A 20311-nucleotide genomic window follows, 5' to 3' on the forward strand; every position below is an offset into this window, starting at 1 on the left:
TGTGTGTGTGTGTGTGTACATACTCATACGCGTACCCTAAGCCTGACAAAAGACAACCGGAGTGCAGTGTGAGAAGCTTTTATTGGGAGGGGTAGAAAAGAGCGGCTGCTGGCTCCAGGCATTGGGGTGAGGGGTCCTTAGAGGAACGGGAGGCCCGGGAGTGGGGGGCGGTCACAGGCCAAGGGTTGGGCCCTGGGACCCCCACAGTCGGAGCTGCTGAGGCGGCAGGGCCCGCAGCGACAGCTGAGGGCCACGGGGAAGGAGACCACGGGGTCCACACCCGGCGGGCATCCGGGGAGCCGGACGGAGGCAAAGCGCAGCTCACGGTAGGTGCACACGGGCTGGGGCACAGGGGGCAGGGCCGCCGGCAGCACTCGCATCTGGAGGCCAGGGCCGGGATGAGGGGGGCGTGGTCAGGCCCTCCCCCGAGCTCCGCCCCGCTGTGCCCCCCCCCCCCCCCCGCCCACCCACAGGTCAGGCATCGCAGCCGACCCTCTGCGCTCTTCCTCCCTCCCACGTGCCCAGCCCCTGCGGGAGGTGGGGGAAGGCCACCCTTCTGTCCAGGCTGCCATTTCCCATTTTCTGTGGGCCTGGTCCTCAGTGACCCACTCTGGAGCCGAGGTGGCAGCACCCATTCCAGGACCCCGCCCGTCCATCCCCACCCCCGCCGCTCACCATGCTGGGGCAGTAGCCGGCACAGATGGTGGTGGTGAAGGTGACACAGACGGGGCAGGCCTCGTTCTCAGCAGCCAGGGTGGCGTTGATGGGCCGGCACAGCGGCCGCAGTGGCCCCCTGGAGGTCCACACCCCACCCACATTCAGCAGCAGCCAGAGCAGCAGCAGCCCCTGGGACAAGGCCAGCGTCTCAGGGCCTGCCAGACACCGCTACCCTGGGCCCTTAGCCTCCCATCCCTCACACGAACCCGTTCAGGGGCCCAGCTCCCCTGCCTGGCGTCATCCATTCAGGGCCCATTCATCCCACTTGGATCCCCTGCCCCAATACTCAGGAGCCCCAGATCGTCCCAACCCCGCAGCTTCCCACCCTCAGGCCCTGTTCCACCTGCTTCCTCCTGGCAGGAAGCCTGCTGGCTGTCCACACCCTTCCAGAAAGAAGCCTCTTCCATCAAGTCACAGGACTCTCCCTCTGTGCCAGCTGTGACCTGGATGGAGTTGCAAAGGGCCTCGGGGACCCCACAGCCTTACCTGGAGCATCTCCATTCTGGGTGCCTCCCCTGTGATGTTTACCTGGTCTTATACTTGCAGGCTGTGGGGGCGGCAAGGCCACTGGGGGTGGCGGCATGATGGGGTAACCTGGACACTAATCCTTCCGGGGGCGAGAAACGGAAAAGGTCAGGGAAGTGTGCGGGAGTGGCCCCTGCCCCCACGCCCCGAGTGGCTCCTGCTTCTCGGTGCGCCCAAGGTGAAGCTGACTTCACTTGACTCAGTCGTCAGATGCTATGTCAGGTGCCAGCAAAGTCCTGTTGGGGTCATAGGAAATAGGCTATGGGGAGACCCTGGCCTTGCCCCCCATGGCGTAGCCCCGCCTCCGCCCATCAGAGTGGGAGCCAGGGGAAGGCTGGAGCTGTCCCTCCAAGGACCCTCGAATGGTGATCGGCTCAGACCTCAACCCCACTCCATCTGCCACACGCTGAAAGCCATTCCTGTGCCAGAGCCTAACCCCAGAGGGGGCGTGGCTTCAATACTGGATTCTGTGCTCAGGGGCGGAGTCCCACCTGTACGCAGACGTGCCTTCCCTCCACGAGGGGTAGAGCGGGAGCCCCATCTCCCGCACACTCGGGCCCCCAGAGCCGAACCCAGCAATGAGCACGGTTAAGGCTATTTTAACTCTGTCGTTGACTAAGGTAAACTCGCCCGCTCTGTCGTAGAGGGCGTGTCCCGCCCGCGAGCCCACAGCCCCAAAGTATATTTTCCGGGCTCAGCATCCATCCTCGTCCCCGACCCGGTCACCCTAGTCAGTCTCCGGTGGGATTCGTCCGGCTCACGCCTAGTGGGCGGGTCCCGGCCTCTGTCTCCCTCCCACGTGATGGGCGGGCTTCCCGACCATAGCCCCGCCCAGTGTGCCCCCCAGCCGGGGTCTTCCAGACTCGGCTCCGCCCCCGCCCGGGGGCGTGTTCTGGGCGGGGCCGGCGCTGCCGGCTCAGATCCGGGTCAGCTTCACGCTGCCGTAGCTGGAGTTCTCAGTGCGGTAGGCTTGTGGCACGCTGTAGATGCCCGACACCGGCTTCCAGTGGGGGCCGCCCCAGGGCAGCTCCAGAGGGCAGAAACGATCGAGCCGGAGGAGCGGGTGCAGCGGGGGTCTGTAGGACTCCTGAGCCAGAGACAGCGCCCCACGGTGCGGCACGGCTAGCGTCGCCGGGCGGACGTGGGGCACGCGGATCCCTGGCGGCCGAGAGGAGCGCAGACGGGGCGGCCGCTGTGGGTCCCAGCCCCAGACCTGAGGCGTCTTCTGAAAGCTCCAGCAGGTCAGCGAGTCCTTGCGGGGATATCCAGACAACTCCTTCCTGTTGGTGGGGAAGGCAGGAGAGGGAAGGCACCGTTGGATCCTGGGGACAAGGCTGAGGTTCAGACCTCGGCTCCTGAGGAGCCTGTAGACGCGAACTCTGCGTTCCGAGGCGAGGACACATTTGTAGGACTCGGGGACCCCTTATGAAGGATGGGAGTTGGGGATGCCTAGCCTCGATTCCTGGGCACTCGAGGTCCTTAAGGGCCGGGAATCTAGAATTTTCGAATCCTTGGGAAAGAGTATCTGGGAAGCAAAGCAGGTCCCGCCCGAGACCCTTGGAGCCCCGCCCCCGGTCCAGAACCGCTTCTAGGACGAGCCGCAGGTCTCATATTCCTGAGAGCTCACACTAGGAATACCTGGGCGCTGAAAGAGGTAGGGGCTGGGGTCTGAACCTCTGGTTCTCGAGCGTGCTGGAGCTGAAGACTGAGGATAACTGAGTCGGACAGGGGGAGCCTACACCGGGGTTAGGTGTGCTGGCGGCGGTGGCGAGAGAGGACCCAGACTCACTTCGGATAGGCCCGGAAGTCCTTGGCCGAGGTGGTCAGATAGAGCTGATGGCGGTCCAGGACGCCCTGGTCAGATACCGTGAAAGGCTGGCCGGACAGCTCGGGGTTCTTTGTCCAAGGGATTAAAGCCTGCGGAGGATCGGGGGGAGGAGGGATGAAGCAAGGTTTCATACCCATCCCAAGCCCGGGGTCCCAGGCTCAGGATCCCTCTTCCCTGGATGAATCCGAATCCTTCCTGACCAGTCGCAAGCCAGAACACTTTATCTTCGTTCCCCCACATCAGAGCCCTTATGAGGGTCACTCCAAAATCCAAACTCTTGCGGGTCGTCGAACACAAGGCCCAGCCGCCCCCCCCCCCCACCGCCCCCCAAAACTTTCCCAGCTCCGCCCCCAGACTCAGCTTCCACGTCCCGCCCCTGGAATTCAGTCGCGGGTAGGACAAACGTACCTCTTCGCTTCATCCTCTCTCTAAGGAAGCCTAGCGCCGCCTCCCGACCCGATCTGGTCTCAGAATATTCAAGGCCCGCCCCCACGCACCTTCCGCTACCTCGCTCCGGGACCCCCGCCTCAGAACCCCCTCCCTGCCCCGCCCCGGGATTTACTGGTCGCGCGGCCCCGGCTTCAGAGCTGGGATTTCGGTCTCAGTCCCCTCCTCCTTCTGGCCCCACCTCAAGACGTCCAAGCTCCACCCCCAGGCTCTGTAACCTGATTCCATTCCAGACCATTTAACCCCGACCCCAGACTCAGAATTCCCCGCCCCAGGCTCTCCTAGTCTGGTCCCAAGCTTCAAAGCCCCTCCGGCCCCTCCGCAGGCGCTACAGGCTCTGCCCCAAGGTGGCAGCGGGTCTTCTCCGCTACCTGGGAAGGGCCTCCGCGGTGGTGCTCCGCAAGCTCCAGGGGCTGGGGCCCGACGTAGAAGGTGGGCCTCCGGTCCGGGCCCGGCCGGCCGGTGTACTGAGCCCTCGTCTCACTGCACTGGTGCTCTGTGACCAGCGGGAGGCGCCAGCCGCGGCGTCTGAGCTGCGGGAAGGCGACGCGGGGACCCAACGTGAGGGTGCCTCGTGCTCCAGCGCGTTCCCCACCCCTGACCTCCTCCCCCCCCCCCCCCCCCCGCGGACCTCTGCATCCCAGAACCTCACCTTTTCTCCTAAATCCTTCATCCCCACAGTCCGCGTGGGGTCCGAAGGCTCTGGGGCCCTGGGCTGTGCGTAGGGCCCGCCGTGGGTCTTGGGCACGGAAGCCGAGCCATAGGTGGTCTCCCATCTGCTGATGACCTCGTCAAAATCCCAGATGTGTAAATCCTGCTTTGCGGCCGGGGGCAGGGGCTCCGCGACCGTGGACTGGGGACAAGGACGTCGGCTAAAAGGATTCAAGTCTGGCCCGCGAGCCCTGATCTCTCCCCGGCAGTCCTCAACCCTTTCCTCCCAGGCGTCCACGTTCGCCGGCCCCTCCTCTCTCAGACCCAGGACTCTGGGACCCTCCCTCCTCCTTCAGTCAGGGAGGAACGCGAGCGCCCTATCCGCTTTTCTCTCAGCAGGTGTCTGGATCCCCAGGCCTCTCCTTCAGACACAGGAGTCTGGGCTCCCAGTCTCCTCCTGGCCAGGAACCTAGGGTCCTCTTACCTGCACAGTGGGCGGGGGAAAGGGAACAGATGGGATAATGTGGTGGGCGACACCACTGCTGGTGAGATGCCAGTTGGGCCAGGATCCAGGCACCTCGGTCCCAGAGATTGGGGACCATGGCAGACCATAGCGCACAGCCAGGGTGGGACCAGCCATGGTCCCACCCCTGTGGGGTAGCCCAGCAGGAGCAGGCTTGTTGTCGCTGTTGCCCCAGGTGACAGGACCCGCCCACCCTGAACCCAGCCAATGGAGGGCCTGCAGGTGTGTGGATGGTTGGATAGAATGAGAAAGAGACCAGGCAACAAGTGACAGGGACTTGGAGGGAGGGGGCACAGAAACGCAAGAGAAGTGGAGGAGAAGAGTCCCAGAGAGAGAGAAGGATGGCCAGAAAAGGGGGCGGAGGGGAAGGGGGAATAGATCAGAGTTTTAGGGAATCTTAGAGACACAGAGACCCCAGGTTGGAGGAGACAGAGGCCACCCACTGCCTCAGGGAACCCAGGAGAAACACCCCCCCCCCCTTTCCTACAGGGTCCCAGCTCACTCAGCCCCCTCCTCCCTCTGCCAGGCCTGCCTACCTCAGGGGTAACGATTTCCAGACTTCCCCAGGGCTCTCCCTCCCTCCCCGCGTCTGCTGAAGGACTCAGCCTGGGCTTTGGCTTCGTGCGTCCTGCCTGCCTTTGATTTGGTTGAAAACTTCCACCTGGATATGGGGGTGGGTGAAGAGGGAGAGACCCACAGACAAATACACAGGGAAATGCTTAGCAAAAAAGGGAAGGGAGGCGATGTGGAGAGAGCTTTGAGGAGGAAGAAAAATGCACTCAAGAATGGGTGAGAGGCACTGAATGAGAAACAGAGGTAGAGAGCTACTGACCCAGAGACAAGAGACGGGAAGAGAGAGAGAGAGGGAGGTGGCAAAAAAAAAAAAAAAAAAAAAAAAAAAAGAGGGTGGGGAACCACAGATCTAGAAACACAGAGATGCAGAAACAGAGGCAGCCAGTCCCCGCCTGGCCCTGCCACCCCTACCCTTCCCAGGGGCCCAGTCTGGGTTGGTGGGGGATGGGAAAGTTGGTTCTAAAAGAATGTGTGCGTGTGTGTGTGTGTGTGTGTGTGTGTGTGTTAAGTCTTAAGATATGGACTGGTGATACATGAAGGGTTACCCCTGACTTCCCTTGGTACTTCCTCACTTTACAGGCCATTTCGTCAAGGCCTCTGCCTCCTCGGCTCCCATTATTTCAACCCCACTGACCCATTCTTCAGATGGGGAAAAGTGAGGCTACCTTCTGCAGCCTGGCACAGGGTCCCACTGACCCCCCCTCATTCAGGCCTCTGGGGCCACTTCTCCTTTTGGATTTTCCTGGCCCATTCGCTGTCCACATGACCCCTGATTCCAGCCAGGAGTCAGGTCAATTGGTCAGAACCTCATGCCACACTCAAGCCGGACACTTCTAAGGTCTATTTCTTTCCCAATATGGGTACAAGTCGGGACAGAAAAGGGAGCAGAAACCTGACTCCAGCTCCCCAGTAGGGCCAAATTCTCTAGTCTCCTGACCTCCGGTCAGTCAACCTTGCTTGTGCTCCTTCTGTGACGGGTGACTCACTACCTCAAAAGAGGACGTTCGAAGCCAACACTTGCCCCATGTGACCACGTAAGATTTCTCATTCAAACCCGGCCTCCCAGCTAGTTGCCTATATGTTCCAGTTTTTATGCTCCCCCACCCACTTCTTGACAGATCACTTCCTCGTCACTCTCTCCAGGGTGAGCAAGATGCCTTCTGAGATCAAGTGGTTAGCAACTGAGAAGCCAAGGGCCTCTGATGGTCGAATCCACTAGAGTTGATCTGACAAATTGTGTATTAGCGCTGATAAACAGTAGACACTCGGCAAAATTGGGCTATTATTATCATCATCATTACCCTCAAGTTCATCCAGGAGAACTCCTACTCATCCTTCAAAACCCCATTTGGTTCCACCACCTGTCTGGCATGGATTGAGCTCTCAGAATCAGAAAGCTGTGATTGTGTGACCATTTCACAAGTTCCCAAACCGAGGCCCGGAGCGGTCAGGCCACCCCTGAGGTCCCTCGGGATCCAGCCGTCTTCTTCCTCTGCCTGCCCCGTTCCTGGGCATGGGCCTCAGGCCCGACCAGTCCGGCTGAGGAGCGTGCAGACGCAGGCAGTGTCAATCCGAATCCATCGCCAGCCTACGCGGCCCTGGGCATCAGCGGTCAGTGCCCGCACGTAGGACTGCTTGGCTTTGCACTCAGATACCCAGTGCCTCCGGTCCACACCCCGGCAGCCCCCTCCTCCCCCACCGGGGCCACCTTCCTCGGTGCTGTCAGCCTTGCAGCGGGTCTCGAAGAAGTATTGGCGGAGGGGACTGCCACCAGCCGCGGGAACCTCGCCCAGCACCTCCACCTCACGCCCACGCAGGTCCACGGCCGTCCGGCGGTCTGTCACCCAGCCGCTGACAGCATCGCACACAGCCAGCTCTCCCCGGCGACTTGCGGGTGCTGTCTCGCTCGCCCCTCGCCGGCTGCGGTTGGCAGGGCGGCCTGCTGGCTCCCCAAAAGTCCCGGCCTCCAGCAGGAAGAGCAGAGGGGGCCCGGCGGGGGTGCCCCTGGACAGGACTACTCGGGGGGACAGGAGGTCCCACTCAGGGGCTAGAAAGGGGGGCAGTGGTAAGGGTGGGGGGTGGGGCTCCATTGGAACGCTGGGGAGGAGGAAAAGGAGGAGGATGGGGAGGGAGCAGGAGGGGCTGAGGAGCATCTCGCTGAGCACCTGAGGACAGAGGGGAGAGCGGGCATTAGAGGTGAGGGTAAAAACTGAGTAGGGGATGGGGGGGGGGGGAACAGCAGTTGGGAGCTCCAGGCGGACCTGGATGCCAGAACCAGGGGGAGGCCCTTGTTTTAGAACCCGAGGAGGGGGACCTTATACTCTAGGACTTAGATACTGCCCAGCTTCTAGATTAATCACAACTGTTCTACTACTATTGCTAATAATAGCCAACAAATCAACGAACGGAGAAACACAGGCTGAGAAGTGAGTGACTTATACCAGGCCACACAGCCAGCCAATACCAGAGGCAGGACTTGAGCCCCGTCTGAACAACTCCTTTCTGCCTCCTACCTCTACACCCCCGAAGAACCCTAAGTCCCGCAGCCTAGAGGAGGTGGGAGGTCTCAAAATGCTGAGAAAGGCCATGTCCTGGAATCCTGGCAAGACCCAAGTTCGGCTCAAAACTGCCACTGAGAAGGCAAGACATTTCCTCTGCTATGCGGGGCCTCAGTTTCCCTGTCCCAGAAATCGGCCAGGGGCTGGGAGAGAGCGGTGAGGGCGTGGATGCTTCAGTTTGTCTGCAATATTCTGGAAGTCTCTGGTTCTGGGAAAGAGTGGTGTGGAGGGGACTGGGAAGCAGCAGGTGGTTACCAGACCTGTCAGCACCTCCTCCACCTCCAGGCTCCAGGGCTGGGGGCCCCCAGGCTCTGGGGGGCCCCGGTGGGGGACACAGGTGGTCCCCTCCTTCCTGACATCTCAGGAGAGGGTAGGGGCAGCCATCTAGGGGAAGAAGGGAACAGGCAAGTTATATGGGCAAGTGGGGGGAGGGGACCGAACACTCCCCTTCTCTGTGTTCCTCTTAAAGTGTAGGGTACCCAGGAGTCAAGGCCGCGCCCCCTTCCCTGGGGCCCCTTCCCTGACCAGGTGATGGCTCCTGGCTGGGATGGGAAGCAGATGGGGGAGGTGTGGGGAGGGGCGAGGAGGGCGGTGGGGGGAAGGGGTGGGAGGGGTAGAGGAGGCTGGAAAAGATTACATCCTCCACGGCCCATTCATCTCCCAGACAGGGCGGGGGCGGTGCTCGTCTGGACCCCCGGGTCCCTGAGGGCCCACACTCAAGAAGCCCTGGGTCCCCGAGGCTGCTTCCTGGAATGTTCTATCCTCACAGGACAGGCCAGGGCCCGTCCGACACTTCTATTGCACATACCTGGAGTGGCTGCCTGCTTTGGCTCGGAGATGGGGAAATGGAAAAAGGGGTGTGAAGGGACCCAACCACGCTGATCCAACCTGGACCCGGAGTGTAGATCCCCAGCTACCTCCTCCCTCAGACCAGAAAGTCCTAGCTCCCAGCAACCACCTCCCCTGATCAGACCCTAGAGCTCTGGTTCCCAGCTGCCTCCCCTTTTTCTCGGGTCCAGATCCCCAGCTCCCTCTCTCACATGCGGGGGTCCGGGAGCCCCGCGCCCTCCTCCCTCGGACCAAGGAGTCCAGACCCCCCCCCCCCCCGCCCCCGCCAGCGCCCTCCTCCCTCGGACCCGGGAGTTCTGGAGTTTAGGACCCTCCTCCCCAGGGACCCCCCGAATACGTACTCCCAGGCCCCTCCTCCCAAAGAAGATTTAGGCCGGGGGGTCCGGTCTCCCGAGACCCTGACGGGGGCGAGCGGCTGCATGGCTGGAGCACTTCCCTCCTGCCTCAGTTTCCTCCGCCAAGCCCCGCCCCCGCAGGCCCCGCCCCCGTCCCTCCCTACCCGGGGGCAGGGCGACCCGGACGCCGGAATCCCGGGGGAGGAGGCGCCGAGGCTCTCACCTGGGGCGCCCTCTTCGGCTCCTCGGCTGCCCCTGGCGCGGCGCGGCTCCTCCTCCCGCTCGCTGGCTGCGGGGACGCCCGCTCGCCCGCCGGCTCCTCGCTGCACACGCTCCGGAGGGCCCGGGCGGGGGCGGGGCGGGGCGGCGCCCGACGGCGGAGGAGGGGCCGGGGGATCCCGCCTTCCACACGCGTGCGGAGACCCCGGGAGCCCGGCCTGGCTCGCTCAGCTCTTGGCCCGCCTCAGCCCCGGGAGGCCAGGCGCCAGCCCCCTTCTCCCTCAGCCCCGGCAGCCGGGACCCCCCCCCCCCAGCCCCCTCCTCCCTCAGACCCAGGAGTCCCGGCCCCCAGCCCCCTCCTCCCGCAGAGCCGGGAGCCCTGACCCCCAGCCCCCTCTCCGTCAGACCCGGGATTCAGGTCCCCAGCCCCTCCTCCCTCAGGCCCAGGAGTCGGGACGCCCAAGGCGGTCCTCCCTCAGACCCAGGAGTCCTCACCCCCAGCCCCCTCCCTCCGCAGACCCAAGGCTCCTGACCAGCGGCTCCCTCCTTCCTTAGAGCCAGGAGTCTGGGCCTGAGATTCCCTTGCCTTGTGCTGCCAATTAAGTGTCAATCCCTGGGCAGATTCCCCCCCCTCTGCTCTCATCCCCACTTTCCCAGGAGCTCCAGGCTAGACATTAACCAGCTGGACTTGGGCAGCGATAAGGCCCGAGGCCCAGGGAGACAGTGGATATGGGGGAGCTCTCCCACAGAGTCCTGTCTGCTGGAATTTCCTGGGTGGGGACTGGGGAGAGGGTCTGTCCTGAGCTCAGATAAGAGAAATTCAAGGTATTCTAGGGCACAGAGACAGCCAAGGGTATGACTTGGGAACACGATGACCTCTGCCCAGAGAAAGAAAATGAATAGTGAGGGACAAAGGGAGACATGGGAAGGGCACATAAACAGAGAGAAAGGGGGGACAGAAACCCAGAGAGAGAAGACCCAGAGAGGGAAGGGGACAGAATCCCAGAAGGGGGACGGAGACCCGTTGAAAAGAGAGAGACCCTAAGACAGACTGAGGTCAGACGGAGTCCTGGGACCGGCAGAGCCCTTCACCCCTCCCCGGGAGCTATTTCAGGAGGAAAGCTGATGCCCATCCTGGGGGGGGGGGTCATCCCATACCCCTCCCTCGGCCTAAATATAACATGGCAAGGTGGCAGGAAGGGTGTCCCCGGATTAGGGTGTTCCCTCCTTTTCCCCAGCCTAGCCAAGGCAACATAGAAGGCGCCTACAGTTGTTTATTGGGGGGGGGGGGAGGGGCACTTCCCAGCCTTCGAGTGTCCCCTCCGGTCACCTCCATGACCTCTCCTGGCTTCTCCACCTCTTCCTTAAGTACCCAACACATCCCACCCCCTACCAGAGAGACTCTAAGTAACTTCTAGCCTCTGATGGAGTAATACAGGTGAGTTTTCAAAGAAAAGTCAAACACTCTCTGTGCCCCTCCCTCTGGATATCTGGCCCTTCCTCCGTGGTTGCCTTCCAGCTTCTGTGGATCCCTTCCCTCCCCCCCCCACCGACACACACACACACACACACACACACACACACACACACACACACCGGCCTCTGACCCCCTCCCAGGTCACTGCCCTCCTTCCACCTGCTCTCCCTCCTTCCCCTGGGTGTCCTCTCTCCAAGTCTTGGCTCCTCTCTGCATGGGCTTTCTCCTCTTTGGGTCTCTGTCCTGGGTCCTGGACTCCGCCTTGCGTCTGTCACTGTGAGGAGGTCTGTTCTCCAGTTCTGTCTCCAAACGTGTCTTTCTCTCCATCTCAGAGAGGAGTGACTACCTAAACATTCTATTATTTTCTATCTTTATCAAACCCTGCCCACAATAATCTGTACTTTCTTCCATCGCTCTGTATAGAAAGGTGGTTGGGTTAAATCAGGGGTTTCCAAACTGATTTTTTTTCTCTCTCTATCTCTCTCAGAGAGGGAGAGTGTGCACACAGGTGCAGGGGAGGGGGGGCAGAGGGAGGAAAAGAGAGTGAGAGCATCTTAAGCAGGATCCACACTGAGTGTGGGGCTCGATCCCACAACCCTGGGATCACGACCTGAGCTGAAATCAAGAGTCGGATGCTCAATAGACTGAGCCACCCAGGTGGCCCCCCCCCCCGACCCACGCTGAATTTCTTAGCTGCATTCTGAGTTGCCAAGAGGGACCCCATAGAGGTGTGTGTCCCTCAGACCAGATCCCCTCGGATGCCTCACATTGAATCTAGGTAAGTTGCAAGTGGGGGGAGGGGTGGCAATAGCTAAAAATAACAACAACAACATTCTGTAAACCACTGGTTTTAATAAATTAATACAAGTAAAGTACTTTGAATGATGCTTGGCACATAGGAAGCCCTATATGTGTTAGCGATTGAAGCATCCTGCGTCCTCCTCCTCCAAATGCCCTTTGAGTACCAAAAGTCCTCTGAAAATGTTTGGCTTCGTGACCTAGGGTAACACCTTCCCCTCTGAGCCTCACTTTGTGAGAAACGAGGCTGTAGGATCCAAGGGGGACCCGTGCCTTCCGGCAGGCTGATGCGGCCGTGGGGTCAGGCAGCCTGCCCCCAGTCCTGGACCCTGGGGATGTGCCACGAGACCTTGGGAAGCCACCCCCGTGATCTGAGACTCTGGTTTCTCCCCTGGAAAATAGAGTGTCAGTTTGTCTGACAGCCTTCCTCAGCTGTGGGAGGATGGGGTGGTGCGCCCTGATTTGAGATCTTTGTGATTCTGTGGAAGACAGACTGTGCGTATCTCTTGGGTTCAGAGGCGCTGCCTTTTTCTTTCTTGGTTACCTTTCTCTTGGGGGCGCTCCGGTCTGTTTCTAAGTCTGATGTCTGTCCCTCTCTGGGTGCCTGACACTCCCCCCCCCCATCTCTGTCTCCCACTCTTGATCTCTGTCTCCCTCTCCCTTTGGATTTTCTGCCCCCCGCCTTCCTCTGAGTCTCTGTCGTTCCCTCTCTCTGGGTCTTTGTCTCCTTCTCCCTAAATCTCTCTTCCTCTCTCTTCGGGTCTTTGTTCCCTCTTCTCTGGGTTTCTATCTCTTTCTCTCTCTGAGTCTCCATTACCTCCCAGGTCTCTGTCCCCTCACTTGTGTTTCTGTCCCCCTAACATGTCCTATACACAGTACATACAGTTTGTCCCCTTTTCTCTCCCCTTGTGGCTCTGATCTCCGTGTTTGGAAGCGAAGCTATAGGAGAGGACAGATCGAGAGGGTTTGAATGGCAAAACGATGCAGGTGTAGGGTAAATGGAAGGAGCATCTGCATCCCCCTAGCTCCCCCAGAGGCCCTCTGTGTGAACAACTGAATCCATGGATCCAGAACCCAGCCCTGCCCCTTATGGTAAGTGACACCAGGCATGTCAGTTCAGTTCGTCTCTCAGACTCCATAACCCCACACTTGCTCCCTGATACATGATTCGCCCCCCCCAAGTGCTCTTATTCTTGGGTCCTGGTGCTACCAGTAAATGCAGAACAAACCAACATGGCCCTATGGAGCCCATACACACAGTCCAACTCAACCTAACATTCCTACAGGACTCACAACGACACAACTTGGTGTAACTCAACTCAGCACGGCCCTACAAGACTCACGTGGTTATACAATTCAGTACGGTTCATCTCAGTGTAGCCCCCTAAACTCCCAGCTATGTAACTTTACACAATTCAACCCAACAGAACCCGGAAAGATTCCCACAGTCATACATTCCAACCCAACTTAACTTAACGTGACCTGGAAAGCTCACATTCGACCACTTGACTCTTTGGATTTCTACATGACTCACAAGTTCACAGAATCTAAAATAACATAGCCCTACAAGAGTCACAAAGCCACACAACTTCCAACGTGTCTCAACTCGACTCCACAACACCATGCATGAACATGCAGTCAGTCCCAACAATGCCGTGGATGACCACCTCCCTTGACCCAAAATGGCCCCAGGGGACGCATAAAACCACAGAATCCTGCACGATGCAGTTGGACAAGATTCACCTAGACTCAACAACACAGCCCAACCCAGTGAGGACCTAAAAAACGCAACCATGGGATCAAATCTATGTCAACACTTACCACAAAAGGCTCCGTAAGTCTTGCACAACCCAAAGCAATTTAGACCAATGGAGTCTCTCCATCAACTCAGTATAACTCGTTGCCATTCACGGTCACTTAAGGAAGTACCCATAGGGGCTACCAAACCGCAACTCAAGACCCAACAAGACTCAGTGTTCCCCAACTCGTGACCACTTAACCTAGTTCTTCCTCTACCCAACCCCCTCCCCCTAACCTTCCCTTCTCCCCCTCCCTCCCTCCCTCCAAGGAAACGTGAGGTCCTGCTGACCTCCACAGTCCCTCACACTTCGGTGACCATGTGTTTCCCAGGGGGGGCCCAGAGTGGAGGTGGTAGCTCAGGCATCTCTCCGTCCACCAACCCCCCATTGACCTTGCCCTCCAGTGGGCCACAGGGCTGCGTGTCCACATGGCTGTACATTCCGGCCTCTTCGCCCTCTGTCTCCCGGTGGTAAAAGTAGCTGAAGTTGGAGACAATGACCGGCACAGGCAGGGAAATGGTCAGCACACCGGCGATGGCGCACAGAGAGCCCACTATCTTGCCACCCACAGTGACGGGTGCCATGTCTCCATAGCCGACCGTGGTCATGGTGACCACCGCCCACCAAAAGGACTCAGGGATGCTGGTGAAATGGGAATCTTCCCGGTCGGCCTCCGCAAAGTAGACCGCGCTGGAGAAGAGAACCACACCGATGAAGAGGAAGAAGATGAGGAGACCCAGCTCACGCATGGAGGCCCGTAGTGTCTGGCCCAAGATCTGCAGGCCCTTTGAGTGCCGGGACAGCTTGAAGATCCGGAAGACGCGCACCAGTCGGATAACTCGTAGTATGGCCAGTGACATGGCCGGCTGGCCCACGCCCCGTTGCCTGGCTAGCTCGGTGCCTAGCGCCACAAAGTAGGGGAGGATGGCCACAAAATCGATGAGGTTCATCACGTTCTTGAAAAAGGCCGCCTTGCTTGGGCAGGTCGCCAGGCGCACCAGTAGCTCAAAGGAGAACCAACAGATGCACAACGTCTCCACCATAAAGAACGGGTCATCGAAGGGCATGCGAGACAGGGTTCCGGGCACTGGGCTGGAGCCATTCAGCCGAGCAGGGAACTGCAGGGAGGAAGGGGGTCAGAGAGGACCACACCAAGACTGGAACACACTAGAACGGCCACATTTATGGTTTAAATGTCCAACTGCTTCTGTGCAAACTGGTCAGTGGTCACTGCTCCCAGGCCTCCAGTGCCCCAGCTGTCCTAGACTCCTTTCCAGAACCCTGGGGATCATCCCTGCGTGGCTGACTGTAGGGTCCCTGATCCTTCACTGGTGGGGCCTCCTAGAATGGTGCCTGAGTGAGACTCAGTCTCTTCCTTCCCAAAGTCCCACCGCAGCACTGATTTTCCAGATGGGGAGGGTCGCCACCCTGGTCCCACTTCCTCGTGCTCTGCCCTCCCTACCCCCAGCCCAGACTCTAATGGTTAAAGGCCTTCTCTGAACACCAAACCCTGCCCTCATGGCCCTCAGCCTGACTTTATTTGTGCTGGGTTGCTCCTACCTCAGCCTTCAGGCCTCACTCTTCTGTCTCCAGCTCCCTCCAGCCCATCCTTCTCTTGCTTACTGCCAGCCGCACGGACCCCTGATTCTTCAGTCTCTCCTCCCTTGCTTCATTTCTTAACGTACCTGTCTTCCCGCCCTCCCGCCCTCGGCCAGCCCGTTTCTCACCTGCCTCAACCCCACCCAGTGATAGGAAGGTCCTTAGGCCCCGCCTCCATTAAGCTATCCCTTCCCGGCCCCCAGCCCAGCTTTTGAAGGTAAATTCCCCTGGTCAGGCCCGGTCCCTGGGTTGCCCACCTCTCAAGCCTCTTGCCCCACCTGTGATTGGCCGCTCCCCCAACAAGCCCCCCCCAATGCCCCGCCCGCCCATAGCCAGGCCCCACCTTCCCGAGAGGCCCCGCCTCCCAGTGCCCCTCACCCCCGCCTTGTAATTGGCCAGATCCCCGTGGACCCCGCTCAGCTCCTCCCAAGCCCCGCCCCTCTCCACCCAGGACACGCCCCCTCACCGGGCCGGCAGCCGCCACGGCAGCGAGCCCCGGGCTGTCGCGGTCGTTGCGGAAGTCGGGCAGCGTCTCGAGGCAGAAGACGACGATGGAGACGAGGATGACGAGCACGGAGACGACGGCGAGCACGCGCGCGGCCTGCGAACTCTCGGGGAACTCGAAGAGCAGCCAGAGCTGGCGCGCGAAGGCGCGGCGGGGCAGGGGGCGCTCGGGCGGCAAGGGGCAGCCCTCGTCCTCGCGCAGGCGCGCCAGCGCCGCCGCGCCCAGCCCGTAAAAGGCCACCTCCTCCAGGAAGACGTCGAGCGGCACGTGCGCCGGCCGCCGCAGCCGGCCGCCGGACTGGTAGTAGTAGAGCACGGCGTCGAAGCTGGGCCGGTGCCGGTCAAAGAAGTACTCGCGGCGCGCGCAGTCGTAGAAGCGGTCCCGGCGCGCCGGGTCCCCTAGCAGCGTGTCCGGGAAGCGGCCCAGCGTCCGCGCCCGCGTCTCGAAGCGCAGCCCGGCCACGTTGAGCACCAGCCGCTCGCAGCAGCCGCACGGCGGCGGGCACCGCGGCTCCATGGCGCGCGCAGCCCCGGCGACCCGCGGACGGACGTGTGGCCCCGACGCCCGACCCGGCCCGGCCCCGCCTCGGCCGCCGCCGCCGCCGCCGCCGCCCCAGGCTGGTGTCCGGTGTCCACGCGTAAAAATAGCCCGGCCGTCCGGCCAGGGCGCGGGGGAGGGGGCGCCTGACCCTGGAGGGGCAGAGGGCGGCCGCGCGCCCTCTGCCGGGGCGCCCGCCCTCCCCCCCAGCCGCCGCCGCGCTGAGCTTGCTTTCTCCGCGCGCATCCGCTTTCGGGTCCCCGTTCCCTGTGTTTCGCTCTCGCCCGGGACCTCTATCCGTCGTCTCTCCGGGTTTCCGTGTGTGTCTCTCGTCTCTTTTTATGAATTGCCCAGCCCCTGTGCTGGAGTCACAAACTTCCAGGTCTTTCTTTCTGTTATCTTCTACATCTCTGCGTCTGGCTATGTCTTCATTTTGGGTGTCTGTCGAGGGGTGTATCTCTTGAGTATCTCAGTGGGTCAGTTATCTCTGAGTTTTGCAATTCTAGAAGACTCAGTGCTTGGGGGTCTCTGCCAGTAATCTGTATCTTGGTCTGTCTGGATCTCCGTCTTTGACGCTTGTATCTTAGGGGTGTGTCTGTCTATCGCTGTCTCCCTTGCTGTCTGTCTCCCCCCTCCGTCGGAGTCTCTTCTCATGATCTCTTAGGACTCTGTGTCTCTCTGTCCCTGGGTTTCCCGGGGGGGGGGGAGGGGGAGCTCCCCTTTGGGTCCTTTTCCCTGTGTTTCGGAGTTATGGCGCGTTTCTGTCTCAGGGCCTCTGGAGGACTCCGAGTCTCTGGAGTCCTCTCTCTGAATCTCTTTCTGACTAAAACTGTAGATCGGCTCTGCCACCGGCCTGGTGGTTGCCCCGTCCTGGAGACGCTCCAGCAACTGCAAACCATGAGCCTGTGCGCCCCACACCCGGTTCCCTCGCCGAGGTCTCCCCCTGTCTTCTCGGTCAGACATCCCGAGACCCAGGGAAGCCTGAGCTGTAACCCTGGATAGTGGAAACAGAGGCCGAGCCTGCCAGGAACAGGTGGGGGGTGGGCTGGGGAGATGCCGCAGGGTCACTCGAAGGGACCAAAGGACAGACAGACGATGGCCTTCCAGCCACCGGTATCCTATGACACCGCGTAAAAATAGCCCCATCTGATAGGCTTGGGGGGAAGTGGTGGGGATAGGTTACCCGGACTCCAGGGAATGGGGTCCCGCGCGCCCTCTGCTGGGCAAGTGCAGAGAAGCACGAAGGTTACTCCCTCCGAATGTAGGCCCTCTTCCGTGTGTAATTTCTGAGAAGCTATGTCACCATCCTTCTGGATTTCTGTGTCCCTCTTTCTGGGTCTCTGTCTTACCCCTCTCTGCGTCTATGTCTCTGTCATTCTCAGAGACCCACAAGGAGACTCCTTTCTGTGGGTCTCTGAACTCTGTGAACTGAACCCTTCTCCCTGCAGCCATGCCTTACACCCTCATACCTTGCACCCTCCTTAACGCACAGGTGCTCCGCCTTGCCGTTTCTAGACCGTTCTTCCTCCCTCTGACTTTTAATTTTTTTTTTTTTTAAGTAAGCTCTACGCCCACCATGGGGTTTGAACTCACAACCCCAAGATCAAGGGTTTCGTGCTCTACCCGGCCAGCCAGGCACCCCCTCCCTCAGCTCTTTTGAAGCTTAAGCTATCCACGGACACTTCCCATCCTTCCCTACTGAACTCACCCCTTCCCTTCTGGCCACTCCTACTCTTTCATGGAAGATTTGAGAACCTGGCTTCCTATCCCTCCTAAAACTACTGTCATAGGGGCGCCTGGGTGGCTCAGTCAGTTAAGCCTCCAACTTCAGCTCAGGTCACGATCTCGTGGTTCTGAGTTCGAGCCCCGCATCTGGCTCTGTGCTGACAGCTCAGAGCCTAGAGCCTGCCTCGGAGTCAGTGTCTCCCTCTCTCTCTGCCCCTCCCCTGCTTGCACTCTGTCTGTCTCTCTCTCTCTCAAAAGTAAATAAACATTAAAAAAAAAAAAAAAAGGCAACTTTCAGCCCCACTCTTTTCCTTGGGACACCCGCCCAGGCCAGGCCAGATGGTGAGGTCCACGTGGAGAGGACCCTGGGTTCCTGGCTCCCGGCCGAGGCTAAACTCGCAGTTGAGAATAAATCAGGCTTGTGAGTGAGCCATCTGAAGGGCCACGTTCTCCTGCCCCGCTGATGCTCCGGGAGCGGAGGTAAGACCTCCCTCAGCCCCCCACCCCCCCACCCCCCTCCAAACCCTGCCCTGATCGCAGACCTGGGACTGTAATAAATGATCTTTGTTGTTTTCAACCACGCAGGCTTTGGGTGGTTTGTCAGACACGCTGTGGCAATAAATAACAGAAACATGGCCTCTCGGTACACAGAGCCCATCATGTCACCCATCGTGCTCTCTCGCCTACCCCAAGCCATCTGCGTTCTTTTTTTTTCTGGAAGTTTTATGAAGCCGCAATTCACATACCATAAAATTCACCCATTTCACCTGTGTGACGCTGGGTTTTTTGCGTATTCCTAAGAGTTGCACATCCCTCCAATCCACTTGAGAATATTTTTGGTAACCCGCAAAGAAACTCTGCACCCCTTATCTGTCACCCTCTGAACGTGCCACCCGCGTTCATGGTCATATGCTCGTCCTTGTCATTGCCGGTAACGACATACCCTCCAAACAAACTGTTTTTATCATCCCGTGCTCTCCTTTTTCCCGTCAACTGAATTGAGAAACTTTTGAGCCTGCCAGCACATAACAGTACATTGACCCTGTTATCTTTTCTTTTCCTTTTTTCAATTTTTTTTAACGTTTATTCATTTTTTTAATACTTTATTATTTTTTTTAACGTTTATTTATTTTTGAGACAGAGAGAGACAGAGCATGAACGGGGGAGGGTCAGAGAGAGGGAGACACAGAATCTGAAACAGGCTCCACGCTCCGAGCTGTCAGCACAGAGCCCGATGCGGGGCTCGAACTCACGGACCGCAAGATCACGACCCGAGCCGAAGTCGGCCGCTTAACCGACTGAGCCACCCAGGCGCCCCTGACGTTTATTCATTTTTGAAAGAGACAGAGCGTGAGTGGGGGAGGGCAGAGAGAGGGAGACACAGAATCCGAAGCAGGCTCCAGGCTCTGAGCTGTCAGCACAGAGCCCGACTCAGGGCTCGAACCGACGAACTGTGAGATCATGACCTGAGCCGAAGTCGGACACTCAACCGACTGAGCCACCCAGGCGCCCCGACCCTGTTGCCTTTTCATTATCTCTGGCTCCCACACCTTGTCCTCACTTCCCTCTTTCTCCTGCTTCCACTGTTCATGGGCCACCGATAAAATCCCTCACTTTCCTATGTCTTAAACTCCCTTGCCCTATGACCCCTCCAAGGCACCGTTGTAGCCGAACTCCAAATCCTTCTGGTAAATCCTTCTCTCATCTACTCTGTGCCTGGCCCTGGGGGGCCTTGACGGGGGCTGGACCTTACATCCCAAGCCCTGCCTGCGACCCTGGTACGTTTCCCTCAGCAGTGTACCCTCTGCCTCCCCAAGATGGCTGTTCCCCATCTCTGTTCTTAAATCCCCCATAGCACCCTGGCCCTCCTTACCCTCAGTAAGCTGATCACCTCACTCATTCTACTGAAAACACAGAAGTTACCAGAACCCCTAAAGATGTCTACCTCCTAATCCCAGGGACCTTTGAATCTGTGACCTTATATGGCAAAAGTGAGACTTTGTAGATGCGATTAAATCAAGGCTCTTGAGTTGGGGAGATTCCCCGGATGATCTGGGTGGGCCCAATGAAATCAAAGGTTTTTATAAGAGGAGGGTGGGAAGGTCCGATTCATAGAAGATGTGAGGATAGGAGTAAAGGTCAGATGGAAAAGATGCTACAATGTCAGCTTTATTTTTTATTTTATTTTTGGGACAGAGAGAGACAGAGCATGAACGGGGGAGGGACAGAGAGAGAGGGAGACACAGAATCGGAAACAGGCTCCAGGCTCCGAGCCATCAGCCCAGAGCCCGACGCGGGGCTCGAACTCACGGACCGTGAGATCGTGACCTGGCTGAAGTCGGACGCTTAACCGACTGCGCCACCCAGGCGCCCCTACAATGTCAGCTTTAAAGAGGGAGGAAAGGGGGCACCTGGGTGGCTCAGCCGGTTAAGCATCCGACTCTCGATTTCCAGCTCAGGTCATGATCTCATGGCTCATGAGTTCATTCGTGAGTTGGAGCCCCTCTTCGGGCTCCATGCAGACAGCATGAAACCTACTTCGAATTCTCTCTCTCCCTCTCTCTCTGCCCCTCCCCTGCGCTCTCTCTCTCTCTCAAAAATAAAAATAAATATTCTTTAAAAAAAAAAAAAGAGACAGGAGGGGAA

At 59.3% G+C, this 20311-nt stretch overlaps 4 protein-coding genes across 5 annotated transcripts; all 4 read right to left on the reverse strand.

Moving 5' to 3' along the window:
• Window positions 1-62: 62 nt before the first annotated feature.
• Window positions 63-1218, reverse strand: LHB (luteinizing hormone subunit beta). The gene is made up of 3 exons (XM_053906457.1): window positions 1204-1218; window positions 676-885; window positions 63-380 (listed from the first exon to the last, which is right to left on the reverse strand). Exons 1-3 carry the CDS (start codon window positions 1216-1218, stop codon window positions 138-140), a joined length of 468 nt encoding a protein of 155 aa, XP_053762432.1. The 3' UTR covers window positions 63-137.
• Window positions 1219-1825: 607 nt separating this feature from the next.
• Window positions 1826-5145, reverse strand: LOC109253088 (uncharacterized). Its single transcript, XM_019425741.2, has 5 exons — window positions 4653-5145; window positions 4170-4370; window positions 3889-4050; window positions 3032-3159; window positions 1826-2522 (listed from the first exon to the last, which is right to left on the reverse strand). The coding sequence occupies exons 1-5, from the start codon at window positions 4806-4808 to the stop codon at window positions 2159-2161; spliced, it is 1011 nt and encodes a 336-aa protein (XP_019281286.2). The 5' UTR covers window positions 4809-5145; the 3' UTR covers window positions 1826-2158.
• Window positions 5146-6485: 1340 nt separating this feature from the next.
• On the reverse strand, window positions 6486-9451 carry NTF4 (neurotrophin 4). Of its 2 annotated transcripts, none has more exons than XM_053905595.1 (3): window positions 9230-9451; window positions 8083-8206; window positions 6486-7429 (listed from the first exon to the last, which is right to left on the reverse strand). In XM_053905595.1, the coding sequence occupies exon 3, from the start codon at window positions 7415-7417 to the stop codon at window positions 6785-6787; it is 633 nt and encodes a 210-aa protein (XP_053761570.1). In that variant the 5' UTR covers window positions 7418-7429; window positions 8083-8206; window positions 9230-9451; the 3' UTR covers window positions 6486-6784. The 2 variants fall into 2 exon arrangements, with proteins under 2 accessions (XP_053761570.1, XP_053761571.1); XM_053905596.1 differs by lacking the exon at window positions 9230-9451 and adding an exon at window positions 9013-9143.
• Window positions 9452-11534: 2083 nt separating this feature from the next.
• On the reverse strand, window positions 11535-16637 carry KCNA7 (potassium voltage-gated channel subfamily A member 7). The gene is made up of 2 exons (XM_019425737.2): window positions 15365-16637; window positions 11535-14417 (listed from the first exon to the last, which is right to left on the reverse strand). The coding sequence occupies exons 1-2, from the start codon at window positions 16184-16186 to the stop codon at window positions 13602-13604; spliced, it is 1638 nt and encodes a 545-aa protein (XP_019281282.1). The 5' UTR covers window positions 16187-16637; the 3' UTR covers window positions 11535-13601.
• Between the last annotated feature and the right edge of the window lie 3674 nt (window positions 16638-20311).

The sequence above is a fragment of the Panthera pardus genome, unplaced genomic scaffold, assembly GCF_024362965.1.
Source record: "Panthera pardus isolate Hobbes unplaced genomic scaffold, ASM2436296v1 HiC_scaffold_18, whole genome shotgun sequence".
Taxonomy (NCBI): domain Eukaryota; kingdom Metazoa; phylum Chordata; class Mammalia; order Carnivora; family Felidae; genus Panthera; species Panthera pardus.